The sequence below is a fragment of the Myotis brandtii genome, unplaced genomic scaffold, assembly GCF_000412655.1.
Source record: "Myotis brandtii unplaced genomic scaffold, ASM41265v1 scaffold280, whole genome shotgun sequence".
Classification (NCBI taxonomy): domain Eukaryota; kingdom Metazoa; phylum Chordata; class Mammalia; order Chiroptera; family Vespertilionidae; genus Myotis; species Myotis brandtii.
Window position 1 is genome coordinate 1,456,648 of NW_005360677.1, and position 16,029 is coordinate 1,472,676.

General features: G+C 39.5%; 1 protein-coding gene across 4 annotated transcripts in view; it reads right to left on the bottom strand.

The window, feature by feature from the left end:
• The window catches only part of TMEM209 (transmembrane protein 209), a 32,109-nt gene extending 16,447 nt beyond the window's left edge, over nucleotides 1–15,662 (bottom strand). For 3 of the 4 annotated variants that reach the window (XR_001362617.1, XM_014541857.1, XM_014541859.1), the window contains exons 1-8: nucleotides 15,606–15,662; nucleotides 14,533–14,669; nucleotides 14,350–14,408; nucleotides 13,345–13,476; nucleotides 12,617–12,855; nucleotides 9,726–9,924; nucleotides 1,920–2,095; nucleotides 1,225–1,296 (exon numbers count right to left, since the gene is read on the bottom strand). Coding sequence is in view for 3 of the 4 variants with exons in the window: in XM_014541857.1 (XP_014397343.1) it covers nucleotides 1,225–1,296; nucleotides 1,920–2,095; nucleotides 9,726–9,924; nucleotides 12,617–12,855; nucleotides 13,345–13,476; nucleotides 14,350–14,408; nucleotides 14,533–14,669; nucleotides 15,606–15,608 (1,017 nt within the window). In the remaining variant the exon portion in view is untranslated. The remainder of the gene's footprint in view (nucleotides 1–1,224; nucleotides 1,297–1,919; nucleotides 2,096–9,725; nucleotides 9,925–12,616; nucleotides 12,856–13,344; nucleotides 13,477–14,349; nucleotides 14,409–14,532; nucleotides 14,670–15,605) is intronic. The other variant, XM_014541858.1, reaches the window with a different exon arrangement.
• Nucleotides 15,663–16,029: the final 367 nt, after the last annotated feature.

The following is a 16,029-nucleotide window of genomic DNA, read 5'->3' on the forward strand; positions in this document are numbered from 1 at the left end:
TGACTGGCTTATTTCACTTAGCATAATGCTCTCCAGTTCCATCCATGCTGTTGCAAATGGTAAGTATTCCTTCTTTTTTACAGCAGCATAGTATTCCATTGTGTATATGACAGGGAAAAAATTTTATTTTTAAAAAGTCATCCAGCCCTAGCTGGTTTAGCTCAGTGGGACTGAAGGGTCCAGGGTTCGATTCCAGTCAGGGCACAAGTCTGCAGGGGGTACAGGAGGCAGCCAATTGATGATTCTGTCACTGATGTTTCTATTTCTCTCTCCCTTTCCCTTCCTTTCTGAAATCAATAAAAATATATTTAAAAAAAAAAAAAACCCATCCAGACTTCTGGTTCAAGAAAATAGGCTGCTGTTTTTTATCACTCCCTCTTGATACCCTATTTAAATTACAATAAAAGAATGCAAAAGGAGTGCAAGTGATTTCAAGGTATTTCTAGAAATGAGTAGCTGCAGATGAATAACTGTTGCAATATGAAACAGGGGAAGAAGTGGTGGCCTCTACAGAATCTACGTGGACACCTGCAGTGGAGGAGGGGCCAATGTGCCCAGCAGAACCTGGGACATACAGGCACTACAGAGGGCGAGAAAGAGAGGCAGGGGTGGAAACAAAGGAATTAACGCACTCTGTACATGGAAGAATTGGCCTTCCCAACCTCCAGGCCAAAAACAGAGAGGGTTCTTCTTTAAAAAAAAAAATCAAAGAAACTGATATGTATTCATCAATCAGCTGCCTCCCACATGCTCCCCACTGGAGATCAAGCCTGCAACCCAGGCATGTGATCTGACTGGGAATTGAACTTGAAATCTTTTTGGTATACAGGACAACGCTCCAACCAACCGAGCCTCCCGCAAGAACCTCATTTTGTTTCCCACACATTTCTAGACACACAATAGGCTCTGACAAAAAAGCTCTTTGAAAAATAAAATTGAGATGTTGGAAAAGGGAAGAAGGTCATATTGTTCCTTTATCTATTCAAAAGACACTGATTTACTAAACATAGAGGGGGAAAAATCCCTTAAAAATGGACACACACACAAAAAAAATGGACTCCATAAGGTAAATGTCATGTTTATCCTTATATATGTTCCATCCATATTGCACTTTTACAATTTCTGATATCTAATTAATAATTAAGATCTCTAATTGATATTCTAATAACATACTTTGTATATTAAGAGGCACTAATAACGTCCAAAGAGTAATGTCAAACTTACATTTCTGAACTTAGCTGTCCATGAATCCATATGGTCAAGAAGTTGTCTATTCATAGTCACTCTTGCCCAAACCTATTAAAAACGTTTAAAATGAACAATCAGTGAGGAAAAAAATCTTGCCAGAAATCAGTTATTCTTTTCCTCAACCTCAAAAATATTTGGAATACTTTGGGGGAAAAAACTTCATACATGTCAATAATGATCTAATATGTAATATTTTTTATTATGCATTTGTTGCTATTCATGCAGACATATCTTTGAAATTCCTAATGTCGGTATGATTAAAAAACATTCTTCTTGCTTTTTAAGAACAAAGTAAAAATCCTGTATTTGGTATTAAACTGATGAAGTTAGACTGTCAATTGTTCTAACCTAAATATATTTTAAAAACAAGAGTTCTGTTTATGTTAAATAGAAATTGATACTTGAGATACCTTTTTATAAATGAATGCAGAAAAATGTTTTAGGCAGGATACTAAGGTCAACTATGTGTTATAAAGAGTAAAACATGCAGTATTATTCCATTTTAGGTACAGATTTAGATAGGAGACTTTCCACTCTTTAATGTGCCAAATTTATGTTATCCGCCAGTAAAAGTGGAGGTTACAGGGACAAAAAGAGTTCCAGAAGTAAAAAAGATGACTTTCTAATAATCTGTAAATCATAAATATTAAGTCATTTTTATTTTCATTTACCTCCTCTGCAGCTTGTTTAGAACCGAGATCGGCTTCATCTTTGTTAGCACATGGAGCCTGGGACCTACAGGCAAGCTGATATTGAAACTTCTTTAGAGTTTGTACATAATCTCCCATAGAACGATTGTAGTTCCAGAAAGTAGGACTGGTGGAAGGCGAGGTAGAATCTGGGCTCCCTACAATGATGAATTTAAAGAGAATCAGTGTGTAGTAGGCATTTTGACATCTAGAGTTAGTATGTGAGCACAGGGTACCTAGGCACAGAGGCAAGGGCAACCAAGGAAGACAGAGCCTCAAGGCGCTTCTCTTTTTTCTCCTCCCTAACATTATATTTTCTTTAGAGAACATGAACTACTTATGCTAAAAGTTAACAAGGACATTTCGGAACAGTATTAATTTAAGAGCCATAATCGTAAGTGTGGAAAGTGGTTTGTTTGGTTGTAAAATTAAGCTTGTTTCACTCTCTAAGACTTTCAAATGATTCAACGAGAAATAAAAGAGAGATTTATTCAGGAAATAAATAGGCTAAGGAAGTTCCTTGCTTAAATCTTTCTGAATGGGATAACTACAGCCTCCTATTAATAAACTACTCTTTGGGCTAGCAACTAAACTCACTCTTCCCTGCACTATACTGTGTTTACTCATATCCTGTTGTAATTCCTGTGTTGAAATAAAAGAGACTGCTGATCACACTTCTGAATAATTTACTTCTAGGAAATGTAAAAAGTTATATTTAGGGACTTAATCCTATAATTATGGGAGTAATTATCACATTAAAGTCAATTATCTTTCTTTTTTAAAACCTTACCTGAGGACATGTTTTTTAAAAAAAATTGATTTTAGAGAGAGAGAGGAAGGAAGCGGGAGGGAGAGCGAGAGAGAGAGAGAAAGAGAGAGGGAGAGAGAGAGAGAGAGAGAGAGAGAGAGAGACATCCACATGACAGTGAAACACAGATTGGTTGCCTCCCGCACACGCCCCAACCAGTGATCAAACCTGAAAACTGGGCACATGCCCTGACCAGGAATCGAACCCAAGACCCTCCAGTGTGTGGGACCAACACTCCAACCAACCAGGCAACACTGGGCCATAGTTTAACTCTTTCCAAATAGAATGTGAGCTTCTGGAGGGCAGAGAGTATTTTTTTCCCCTAGCACTTAGCACAGTATTTGAATAAACAGCAAGTTTTGAAAGATAATTATATACTTATAAAGGGCTTATTTTTTCAGAGTTTAACTAATATAAAAAACTAGAGGCCTGTTGCAACAGGCCTTCCCTCCCCCTAGCTGCCAGCACCGGTTTTCCTCCAGCACCCAGGACCCAGGCCTTCGCTCCGGCCGGAGCCACCTTTAAGCCCTGGCTGCTCCGGCCGGAGCTGCCTTCAGTCTTCGCTCTGCCGCTTCGCACTGTATGCAAATTAACCGCCATTTTTTTAAAATATATTTTATTGATATTTTACAGAGAGGAAGGGAGAGGGATAGAGAGTTAGAAACATCGATGAGAGAGAAGCATCGATCAGCTGCCTCCTGCACACCCCCTACTGGGGATGTGCCTACAACCAAGGTACATGCCCTTGACTGGAATCAAACCCGGGACTCTTCAGTCCCCAGGCTGACGCTCTATCCAATGAGCCAAACCGGCTAGGGCATAACCGCCATTTTTGTTGGCGGTTAATTTGCATATTGAGCTGATTAGCCAATGGGAGGCGTAGCGAAGGTATGGTCAATTACCCTGTTTGTCTATTATTAGATAGGATACCAATTGATACTTCATACCCACACACAACAATCACAAATAGAAATGTTTTTTTTTAATCTTAGCAGAATTTCTAAGAGGAATGACTATCTATATATATAAAAACCCTAATAAGCAAATAGACCGAACGGCGGAACAACCGAACAACCGGTTGCTATGATGTGTGTTGACCACCAGGGGGCATGCGCAGAACATGGCAGGTGTTGGCCGATGCAAGATGGTGGAGCAGATGAGAGGGGGCGCCAGACCAAGGCAGGGCACTGGTCACTGTCATCAGGGCAAGTTACTGAAAATTCTTTGCTCCTATGCGCTGTGGTCCTGCCCGATGCTTGCGCCCACTGGCCCTGATCGCTCCACGCTGTTAGTAAGTGTGAGCGGCGGCAGCCTGCCCCGATTGCCCCTCAGGGCTTTCTTCACTTCCTCCTGCTCCTGAGCGGTGATCAGGGCAGGCAGCCACCTCTTGCACCCACTCCTGTCACTGGCCCTGCTCGCACTCGCAGCTGGCACCAGTGCCGGAGCCCTGGCTCGCACCCGCTGCTGGTGCCAGCCCCAATAGTTCCGCACTGTCAGTGGGTGCAAGTGGGGCCAGCACTGTCAGCGTGTGGGAGCAGTGGCGGCGGCAGGAGTGGAGCTGCTGGCAGACACGGAGGCATAGTGGGAGGGGCTGGGTGGGGGCGTGGAGGATGGGCTGAGACCCGCCCCTGTGCCCACTGCAGCCTCACAGCCCACAGTTCCTTTCAAGGTGCACAAATTTGTGCACTGGGCCCCTAGTATATATATATATAAATATTTATTAAAATAAAACACTTTATTTCAATGGGTAATGGAGCTTGCAAAAAAGTTAAGAGGAATAGCCAGTGGCTAGAAATGAAGAGAGAATTGAAAATCAGAGTGGCCTGTGTGTAAGCTGATGCTGTGGCTGCTCTGAAGAATTTTGTAGGTTTTAGGACACCTATCGGCTTGGATTTCAGTGGCCAAATGGGAACTGGAAATGAAGATGTAGGAAATAAAGATGTAGGAAATAAAGATGTAGAGAGTTGGATAGAGACCTTTCTCCAACCTACATCCCTTGCACCTGGCATAGGGCCAGGAACCTCAAAGGCCACATTCTCGGTGGATAAGAAAATAATCTGACCACTGGTTACCAAGAGATAACAAGGAAGCTTATGTGTCTTAGGCTGTTGGGAGATTAATCTTTTAAGCCTAGACATTACTTAAGTTAGTTCAAAGTTAATGATATTCCTTAGGGACCTGGCAGAGTCATATACAAACTTCTCAGAGAAAACAAGGCTTATATCCAGCCCACCCAGGATAGAAAAAGCACAGATAAAACTCTACTGAAGATGAGCCTACCAAAAACACAAAAGAAAAACCAGATGAATCACAAGGAAAAAAGCTCAAAGCATGAATCCATAAGATAAAAAAATGGTAGTATTTCACCTCCACGAACGTCAGATAACTGAACTATTAGACAGAGGCTTTGTTAAAGTATGTTTAAGTGATTGAGATAGGAAGAGGAATTGAAGACAGAAACAAAACAAGATACTCTAAAATAAACCAGGCATATTTGAAAGAAAGCCAAATAAAACTGAAAAATGAAAAAATACGAATTAAAAAACTCAATTAGTTAATTAAAAAGCAGTTTAGACATTGCTAAAGAAAGAACCAACCATGAGTCCCAACTGGCTAAAATGAACAAACTGTGGGGTAAACAGAAAGTTCTTTACAGAAGAATGCTAAACGACTAAATGTAGAAGAAATGAAAAGTATTAGCAGGCTTACATTGTGAAATTACCACTATATTAACTTATTGGGAAAGGACCATCAATGGATGCTAGCTAAAATCACTTGTTGAAAGGCTGTACGGGGAACAGTACCGTATATTCACAGTCTCAAAGAATCACACTACAGATTATTTATAAATTACAAAAGGGAAAAGATATTATGGAGAAATCAGGTTGCATCACCTTGGCCAATGATCCAATTTAACATTATCAATAAAGGAACAAGAAGATATCATGTGTCTCCTGATGTCATACACTAAAAGGAACACATCACCACCTAAGTTGTATTCTTGACAAAAAATATTTAAACTGATTCTAATGAGAAAATGATCACATAAATCCAATTGTGCAATACAACTAGCCTAACCTCTTCAAAATGTAAATGTCATAAAAGATGCAAAAAACCTTAAGTTTTCTAGATTAAAGAAGACAGAAGCATGACAACTAAATGCAATACGTGAACCTTAATTAGATTAGTAAAAGGGGGGCGGCTACAAAGGTCATTACTGTGTAGGAAATGTGAACATGAATAATGGTAGTATCTTAAGTATGATGATCATATTGAAAATACTTAAGATAGAAAGGAAAATGTCCTTGTTCTCAGGAGATGCATGTGAACTATTTAGGGATGAAGTGGCTCTTTAGCAAAAAAGTGGGTATGTGAGAAAGAGTACATGAGGGCCTGGTTTCTCACTACTGGAGAAAGAAGTTACAAATACAGAAAGGGAGAAGAGGCTAGAATAAACCCAGCATGGCTGGATTGGAATTGGAAGTATTAGTATGAACTCAAGGTTTTTAATACAGTTGACCCTTGAACAATGCGGGGGTTAGGGGAACCTAACCCACCCTTCCAGTCAAAAATCTATGTATAACTTTTGACTCTGCCAAAACTTAACTACTAATAGTCTCCTGTTGACCAGAAGCTTTACCCATAACATAAACAGTCCATTAACACATATTCTGTGTGTTATATGTATTATGTACTGTATTCTTACAATAAAGTAAACTAGAGAAAAGAAAATGCTATTAAGAAAATCATTAAGAGCCCTAGCTGGTTTAGCTCAGTGGATAGTGCATCGGCCTGTGGACTGAAGGGTCCCGGGTTCAATTCTGTTCAAGGGCACATGCTTGGGTTGCAGGCTCGATCCCCAGTAGGGGGCGTGCAGGAAGCAGCCAATCAGTAATTCTCTCTCATCATTGATGTTTCTATCTCTCCCTCTTTCTCTCCCTCTCTGAAATCAATAAAAATATTTAAAAAAGAAAGAAAATCATAAGAGAACATGTATTTACAGAACTGTACATATTTACTGAAAAAACAAAACGAAACACTTGTTAGTGGACACATGCCATTCAAACCCATGTTATTGAATCAACTGATGGATTAATATAGATGGATAGATGTAGAAATACATATAGATGTGTATGTGCATGTATATACCTATATAATAAAAGTCCAGCAACCGTTATGGTGGAACAACCAGAATAACCGGTTGCTATGACATGCACTGACCACCAGGGGGGAAAAGGTTAACGCAGGAGCTGCCCCTGGTGGTCAATGTGTTCCCACTGGGGAGCGCTGCTCAACCAGAAGCTGGGCTCACGGCTGGCGAGCACAGTGGTGAGCCAAGCGGTAAGGAGCGAGCAGACGGGCAGTTAGGAGTGAGAGGTCCCGAACTGCAAGGGGGTGCAGGCTGAGGGCACCCCCCCCCCCCCCCGCATGAATTTCATACATCGGGCCTCTATTATAGATATATTTCCTAGCTGTCTGCTGAGAGGACCTAGAGTAATGACACCCCATTAACATGGCATATCCAATACCCAGATACTAATTTCTAAATATTATTTTTCACTAAAAGCAACTACGGCCTCTTAAAGAAACAGAATGACTCCAGAGCCAGGTAGTAGGAAAAATACAAAAGGAGTCTGAAATATCTTGTGGTCCGCAAAAGTTAAAAAAAAAGTGCTCAAGAATGAATAATGTCATGTCTAAAGAACACTGAAGTCAGAGGCCCACTAGCCAAATCTGAGACAATATAACCATTAAAATAAATGACATAATTGAGAAGAAGAAAAAGGTCCATCTTAGAGTACAATGCCAATAAATAAATATGAAAGGTGGTTGCCCAACAATGTGAATGTACTTAATACCACTGATTTATACACTTAAAAATGGTCAAAATGTGATGATGGAAGGAGACTTGGGGTGATGAATACACAATACAATATACAGTTGATGTATTAAATTGTACACCTGAAACCTATGTAATTTTTTTTAAGCCTTACCCAATGATTTTATTTTTTTAGTGCGAGAGGAAAAGAGAGAGAGAGAGACAGAGAGAGAGAGACACTGATCTGCTACCTCCCATATGTGCTGACTGGAGATTGAACTCATCATCTTTTGTATATGCGATGCTCCAATCAATTGAGCCACTGGGCCAGGGCTGTAACCTATATAGTTTTATTAACCAATGTCACCCCTAATAAATTCAATTAAAAAATGGTTAAAATGATAAATCTTACGTATATATCACAAAAAAGTTTAAACAAATAAGGTATAAATGTTAAAAGAATGACAGAATTAGAAAGCCACGACAACAAACATAGTAATAATTAATTTTGAAAAGAATCTCAAAAGGATGTTAAAACTAGTAAGTCAAATTTAATGAGAAAGAGGATATTTGTATAGTCTCAAAGTAGCTCCCCCCGCACCAAATACTTATTATTTACAAATTAATTTGTACAAAATACTTAACTAAAATCTATGGGCACAGAAGTGTTAAAAGTATAGGGATAAACATAGATGTACCCAGCAAATGCTAACCAAATGAAAACAGTACAGCTGTGTTAATGTCAGACAAAATATTCTTGAAGGCAAAAAGCCTAAGTGATAAAAGGAGTAATTGGCCAGAAAGATATTAACGATTCTGAATTTACATGCACTTAACACAGTCTCATAGACACTTAGCAAATTTGACACAATTACGAGGAGATATTTACTGGAAGACAATCAGTGACAATTTTTAACACAGTTCCTTCGTGACTAATCGATCAAGCAGACAAAAATTAATAAAGAACTTAAGAACACCACCAAAAAGCTTACTAAATAAATAAATATGGGGTCCGATATTTGAGACTATGCATTTTTTTCAATATAATAAGAACCATTTATAAAAAGTCATCACACAGCAGGCCTAAAAGCAAGTCTGAAAAAAATACCAAAAAATCAATAGGGTACAGATCAGAATCTCTAACCATAGCACAATCAACTTAGAGAATAGAAAAAAGATAACCAAGCCTTTCATTTCATATATTTGGAAATTAAAAGCAACACTAATCAATAATAACAATATTTCCAAACAACTCCTTTATGCCAAAGAAGAAATAAAAACGGAAGTCAGAAAAGCTCTGGCTATGACAAGGATATGTAGAGGGTTAATAGATTGTTCTTTGAACTATATCCTATAGTTTTCAGTGTTCTTGAAATATTTCAAAATTTAAAAGAAATAGCACGCATTGACAAATAACAAGATAATATTGATTTGTTTCTCTGACATTTGTGGCAATTCCAGGCCAAATTATATTAAAAATCAATGGAGAGATTTAAAGTGACACAAAGAGCCATGGTCCAATAACTGGCTTCCTCATTGTGGCCATGCTTTAGCACCTAATGTGCTTTCTGTGAAAGTTCCTGAGGGGGAAAAATCATTACTCTGCTCAATAACCTAATCTGGTGTCAAATAATTGACTTTGTAATAATCAAATCCACCACAAATAGATTAACATTTTCTAACATTGTTTCCCAAGGTAAATTAAAGATAAGTTTAAAATGTTTTGAAAAACAGCAGCACTTTCAGCGTAAATCCCTGCTATGTCCTTCATCGTTCCAGGCCACACCAACCTTCCCAAAGGAGACAACTATCACTTCACTGAGCTTTGCTGTACCGGCCACTTCAAAAAAATTTGATAGTCTTAACTTTTAAATAGAAATTATAACTTACATTATATAAAAAAGCTTTCAATCTTAATGTAGATGAAAGGTTCAAGATTTCTCAGTTAGTTCAGCTTTATTTTACTTCTTAAATTTGGAACTTAACTCTAACTGCATAAAATATAAAAACAAAATGTATTTCTCTCCTAAGCTACAGAAGGTATGTAAGTTAAAAAGACTTAACATTTATGTACAGATAATCCAAGTAACGGAAATAATAGGTTAAGGATAATGTAAAGTGACACCATATATATGTTAGGTCTAAAAATATATGTACATACCCAGCTTAACTCTATGCTGTTTCTCTTCTTCACTTCTAAGAAAAGTATCCAAAGTTCGTAGGTCTGTCATGTAGTCGTGTTTGTCAGTAGGGGAGTTATAGACAGTGGGTGAAGAACGGTAGCGAGATCGCAATCCACTGCCCTCCACGGGTCCGACAGTGGTAGGGTACGAAGAAGGAGAGGGACTATGACTTGCCAACTATACAAAATAAAAATAACCTTTATTTTACTTAATTGAAATTTACTTTTGTTTTGGCTTTTGACTTTCAAAAAGTAATACACCAATAATAAAATCCAGACCACTGACACCACCATGCTGACCCGGATATGAAGCAATAGGAACTCTCGTTCATTGCTGGTGGGAATGCAAAATGGTACAGCCACTTTGGAAGACAGCCTGATGGTTTCTTACAAAACTAAACATACTCTTACCATACATCTAGCAATCGTGCTCACAGGTATTTACCCAAAGGAGTTGAAAGCTTATGTCCACACAAAAACCTGCACACAGATGTTTATATAGTTTTATTCATAACTGCCAAAACTTGGAAGCAACCTACTTTAGTAGGTAAATAGACAAACTGTGGCACATCTGGACAATGGGATATTATTCAGCACTAAAAGGAGCTATGAAAAAACATAAAGGAAGCTAAATGCATATTAAGTGAAAGAAGCTAATCTGAGAAGGTTACATACAGTACAATGACAACTATATGGTATTCTGAAAAAGGCAAAATTATGGAGACAGCCCTAGCCGGTTTGGCTCAGTGGATACAGCACTGGCCTAAGGATCGAAGGGTCTGGGGTTTGATTCTAGTTAGGTTCCTCCCTAACCCAGGCCCTGGTCGGGGCTCGTGCGGGAGGCAACCAATCGATGTGTTTCTCTCACACTGATATTTCTCTCTGCCGTTCCTGCTCTCTTCCACTCTCTCTAAAAATCAATGGAAAAATATCCTCAGGTGAGGATTCAAAAAAACAAACAAAAAAAAAACTACGGAGACAATAAAAAGATCAGCTGTTGTCAGGGGTTGGGGGAAGGATGAATAAGTGGAACATGTGGATTTTTTTTTCTATTTTTAAACATTTTATAACTCATAAAACAGTGCCTGTATAAAAATTCACACAAAGTTGCTAGAGAGCATACAATTTCCAAAAATGTCCTGGGTTTTTGTTACATTCAGTTTTCTAAAGATGCACTCAAATCAATGATAAAATGCAAACATTACGTGATGGTTCATTTTCTTTGGTAAAACTATTTTCATTATTTTGTCTCCTCACAGTATTAACTCTGATAACACTTTGTGCAGGGTCTGCTATCACTAGGATATCAGAAAAACATTAAGGCTGGATCTATGCAAGGCAAGTATTTCTAAATGGCAGTAACAGCTCTTGGTCCCCAGCCCCACTTCATGGCACCTATTTACACAGGCAGGGAGAGAGCTCAATGGGCTCCAGTCAGGGGTCTTGAGAATCCTCCTCCCCCATCAGGCAAGAGGCAAACGTTTTGGGGAAAGGTGGAAACTGAGGGCCATCTCTACAGGAACCCTGTGGCCATGCTGTGGTTTGGTCAGGCCAGTGACTCTTAGCATTTAAACAGCGATCCATTCATCACTCAGTAGATCCCATTGGTGGGTTGATGACTGCTGCTGATATGATACCCCTCGCCCTCAACTTACAGAAAGGAAGGTTCAGGGCTGACACTGAATCCTGACACTGAATGGGGAGGGGCATGGAGCATGAGGATTTTTAAAAATATATATTTTATTGATTTTTTACAGAGAGAAAGGGAGAGGGATAGAGAGTTAGAAACATCAATGAGAGAGAAACATGGATTCAGCTGCCTCCTGCACACTCCCTACTGGGGATGTGCCCGCAACCAAGGTACATGCCCTTGACGGGAATCAAACCTGGGACCCTTCAGTCCGCAGGCCGACGCTCTATCCACTGAGCCAAACCGGTTAGGGCAGCATGAGGATTTTTAAGGCAGTAGAAATACTTTGTATACCATAATGGTGGATACACATCCTTGTATATTTGACCAAACCCACAGAATGTGTACCATCAAGAATGGACCCTAATGTGAGCCATGGACTCTGGGTGAGAATGATGTGTCAGTGTCGGTTCTTCAATTGTAACAACTGTACCACTCTTGCGCCTGATGTTGACAGTTGGGAAGGCTGTGCCTGTGTGCAGGGGGCATATGGGAAATCTCTGCACCTTTCACTCAATTTTTCTAGGAACCTAAAACTGCTCTAAATATAAAGCCTATTTTTTTAAAGTAATATATGCATGTTTTAACACAACTAAGAAGTATGAAAAAAAAAAAGTCACACTTAGAACTTTGCCACCCAGAGATAATATAATCCCTTTTCACATTTTATGTACTTTCAAATCTTTACATGTATATAGCTATGTTAATGTATTTTTTTCACATAAATGACAATACTATCCATTTTTATTTTTATGTCCCTGTTTTATTTAAATTTAACCAAACATTTTCCTATAATATCCTTTATAGCCCTGACTGGGTGGCTCAGTTGGTTGGAGTGGCCTCCCATGCACCAAATGTTAGTGGTTTGATTCCTGGTCAGGGCTCATGCCAGGTTTCGGGCTCAATCGATATGCTCGCACATTGGTGTTTCTCTCTTCTCTCTCCCTTGCCCTCCCCCTCTCCCTAAAAGTCAATAACAATATATATATTTTTAAAAACAAAAACTTCTAACTAAAATCTGGGTCTATTATTGGCTCTTAAATGGGCAATTTGGGCAACTCCATTACCCACTGTTCCTCCATTTCTTCATTGATGAAATGAGGAATTTCAACTCAATAGATTGTATAGGTACCTCCAAATTCTAAAATAACTTGACTGGCCAAGAGAAAAGAGTCCTTACCTTATTATAACCACTGATGGGTGAGTAGGTCATTCCTGGGCTATAAGAACCACTGCCCCCTGACGACAGACCTTGTAGCTGAGGGCTGTATCCAGTTATACAGCTGGTGGTGAACTTGGGACTGGTACTGGGTGAACGAGATGGGCTGTAACTCAACACACTCTGACCCTGAATTGAAGAAGGTGGAGAGGGAGGAATTTGGGTTGCTGCCAGGTCATGTGGAGGAGTAGTCTGTACAACTAGAAGAAACATAAATAAATGGCAAATAAATAAAATGTGTGTGTATATACATAACATTTCTATGAAAACAGATTTAATGAACTGAATCTTTTTCTTCAAAAAAAAACAAAACAAAAAGGAAAGTAAAAGAGAACTTGGTTGTTAAATTACATAAAGTATTATTACCAAAAGACACAAATTAGTTGTTTACCATTTCCAGAGTTCAAAATAAGAAATTAGCTTCAATGCAGCAAGCATTAGTAATTTAATTTTAATTATAATTAAACAGAACAAACTTTCAGGAGGCTATTGATTGCTAATTTCATTTAATCTATACAAACAGGAATAATAGTCACTGGTCTTAAGACAATTTATTATAGACCTGCTTAATATAGTTGAACCAGATGGCCTAAGACCCTTCCAGCTGAGTCTAGAAAAAGGGAAAATTAAACTGAGAAAGAGTTATTGCCAACCTTTCCCCCATCTTTGCAAAAGATGCAAACACTTACCAGCTGTTTTTAACCCTAAAAGTGTTTGCTGTCCAGGGCTAACAACCAGACTTGTTGGTGCCACAGTATATTTGAAATATCTCCAAAAGTCAAACAAAGCATTTAGGCTGAAGAGAGATGCAAGGGCAAGCTCTGTAAGAAAACAACAATTCATTTATTTTTTTTTTAAAGGGTGTGTGTGTGAAACATTTAAAAGGGGAAACAGAACTCTTTATACTTTAGCAAATTAACAAAATTGAAAACAAGGGGAAACAGAACTCTTTACACTTTAGCCAATTAACAAAATGGAAAACTTCTTTTTCCTATCAGTTACCACTTAATGTCTATTATGTGTAGGGTACTTACTACTAAGTTTCAAAATAGTATCACTAATCCTTAAAACTAGTACAATAAACATTTTCATCTTTATTTTAAAGATCAACCAACAGTTTAGAGAAATAAAGTGATTTTGCAAGAGCACACAGCTAATTGTTGATTCTAACTCAGGTATGGAGATTCCAAAACTCTTGCTCTTCCATTTTCCACACTACTTGTGTCACAGACTTTAGACTAATGTGTACATTAGACGATGGAATTTCCTTCAATGGCCATAGGACTCTATACCCAAAGGCTACTGAAGAGCACAGGGAGATGAAGAAACGAGGAGACTGAGGAAGGCATCAATGTTGTAGAAATCTGATTGGTTTTGAAAGGTGAGAAATTAGAGAAGTAGGGAAGGCATTTCAGGGAGAGTAACAAATACAGATCTCACTGCCCCAAACTATTTTTCTTCACAGACCTCATTATTCTCTAGAATTGTATTGTTTAATGCGATTGTCTCCTCTCCTGGAATGTCCCTTCCATGAGGGCAGGGACTTTGTTCCCTTCCTGCTGCATTCAGTTTTTGGAACATAGTAGGCACTCAAATATTTGTTGAATGAAGGCATAGATACTAAGTTGAGGTAAACTCGAGTGCAGTTTTTCATTGACAGTAACTCTAAATCACAGTGAAAATTAATGACTTACCAATATACCAGAGAGGCCAGTATGTCACATTATAATATGAACTAATCAATTTTCCAGTCCTGGAAAAATTAGAAAGGCTTTTCAATGTCTTTAAAATACAAAACACACCAAAATAAAAACAAAAAAAAACCTGTGGAGCCAACCATTGGCCTCTTAAAAATTTTTTTTTCCTGATTAACTTACATTTCAGTATATATCATTCCAGCCATAGACACATTTAGGAGTCCCCAGGCTAAAACTACTTTCCTAGCTTCTGTTTCTTTTCTCATCTTGATGGTTCTGTCAATAAGGGAAGCACTAGGGTTAGACTCCCCTTGCATCTATTCAAAAACAAAAAAAGCACCAGAATTAATAAAAAAGAAACGACTCCATTTAAGAAATCACACTCGTGTCCTTCATAACAGCAAGTAAAAGTTGCACATACTTTCCCTCATGTTTAAAATGTCTTTCCAACATGTTTTACAAGTTTAGTATCCGGATATGAAAAGGGAACCCTGAATTATAACCTCATTAGCGCTGTACTGTCATCAACAAAGAAGTGGCTGGTCACTTAAGAAAACAGCTTCATGCTTCAACAGATAAAAATGTCTTAGCTTGTAATTTATGCGTTGGTGGTCATGTCTGCAATCGCTCTATACTGTGTTTTTGAAATATGTCACAAGGACTAGCCCAAGGGCTAATTTAGGAAACTCCAATACAAAGTTTCGGGAGACACTACCCCCTTTGCGCGGTAAGGCTTTAAAAGCATCCTAAATAAAGTCTTCCGCAGCGGCCATTCGCTGCCCATGCTCTTCACTCTGCACTCAGGCGGATAAACCGAGATCTCAGTTTGCTTTTTAACTTTTAGACGGGCCAGTGTTCATGTGAGGGAGCTGAGGGCGCGTGGGGAGGAGTATGCATTCGGCCTTGGTCTACATTGGAATTTGCGTTTTCTTTGTTTTGCTGGACCTCATCTCTCGCGGACAAGTGTAAGATTTGTTCCAGTTACATGGAGTCGCATCCCTGCGCACAGAGCAGTGCCCTTCCCGCCACCCAGCCGGAGTCCCAACTCCCCAGGCCAACCGGCTTCCCTCCCGGCTCTCCCAGTCCGAACTTCGGCAACCCCTATCGCCTTTCCTCCGTTCCTCTAAGGGTGGCGGGCCACCGGGCCACACCCCCACTTTGGCTAAGCCCGCGGCAGATGCGCGGGCCCTGAATTCCCACGGCCCGCGTGGATTTGCGTCCAGGAAGCACAAAAAATGACCCCGAAAACGCACCATGATCTCTGGCCGGAAGCCGCTGACTCGCGCCAACACTACTGCACATGCGCGGAGCCAACGGTCAGGCGAAAGAGACCTGCTTACAGGTCTACGTTACCGGAAGAACGGGTTCTCTCTTCTCGCGAGAAGAGAAGGGGAGGGGCGGGGAGAGACGGGGACTGAATGCGTTACCAGGGAAACACTCTCGGATTTGTGGCTGGTGCTCAGGTGCCGGGAGAAAACTGAGCAGCAGAGATTCAGACCAGGTTCCGAGTCCTCATTGATAACTATAAGAAAGTAAATTTCTGTGTATTAATATAATTATAGCTTCTTTAGGGCACTTATGGACTCACATTTTAAGACATTTTATTCAGTGGAGTGGCTAATGGGTCGGTTAGAGTACGTTGTGATGTGTCCAGACACCATCAGCAATGACAAAGCA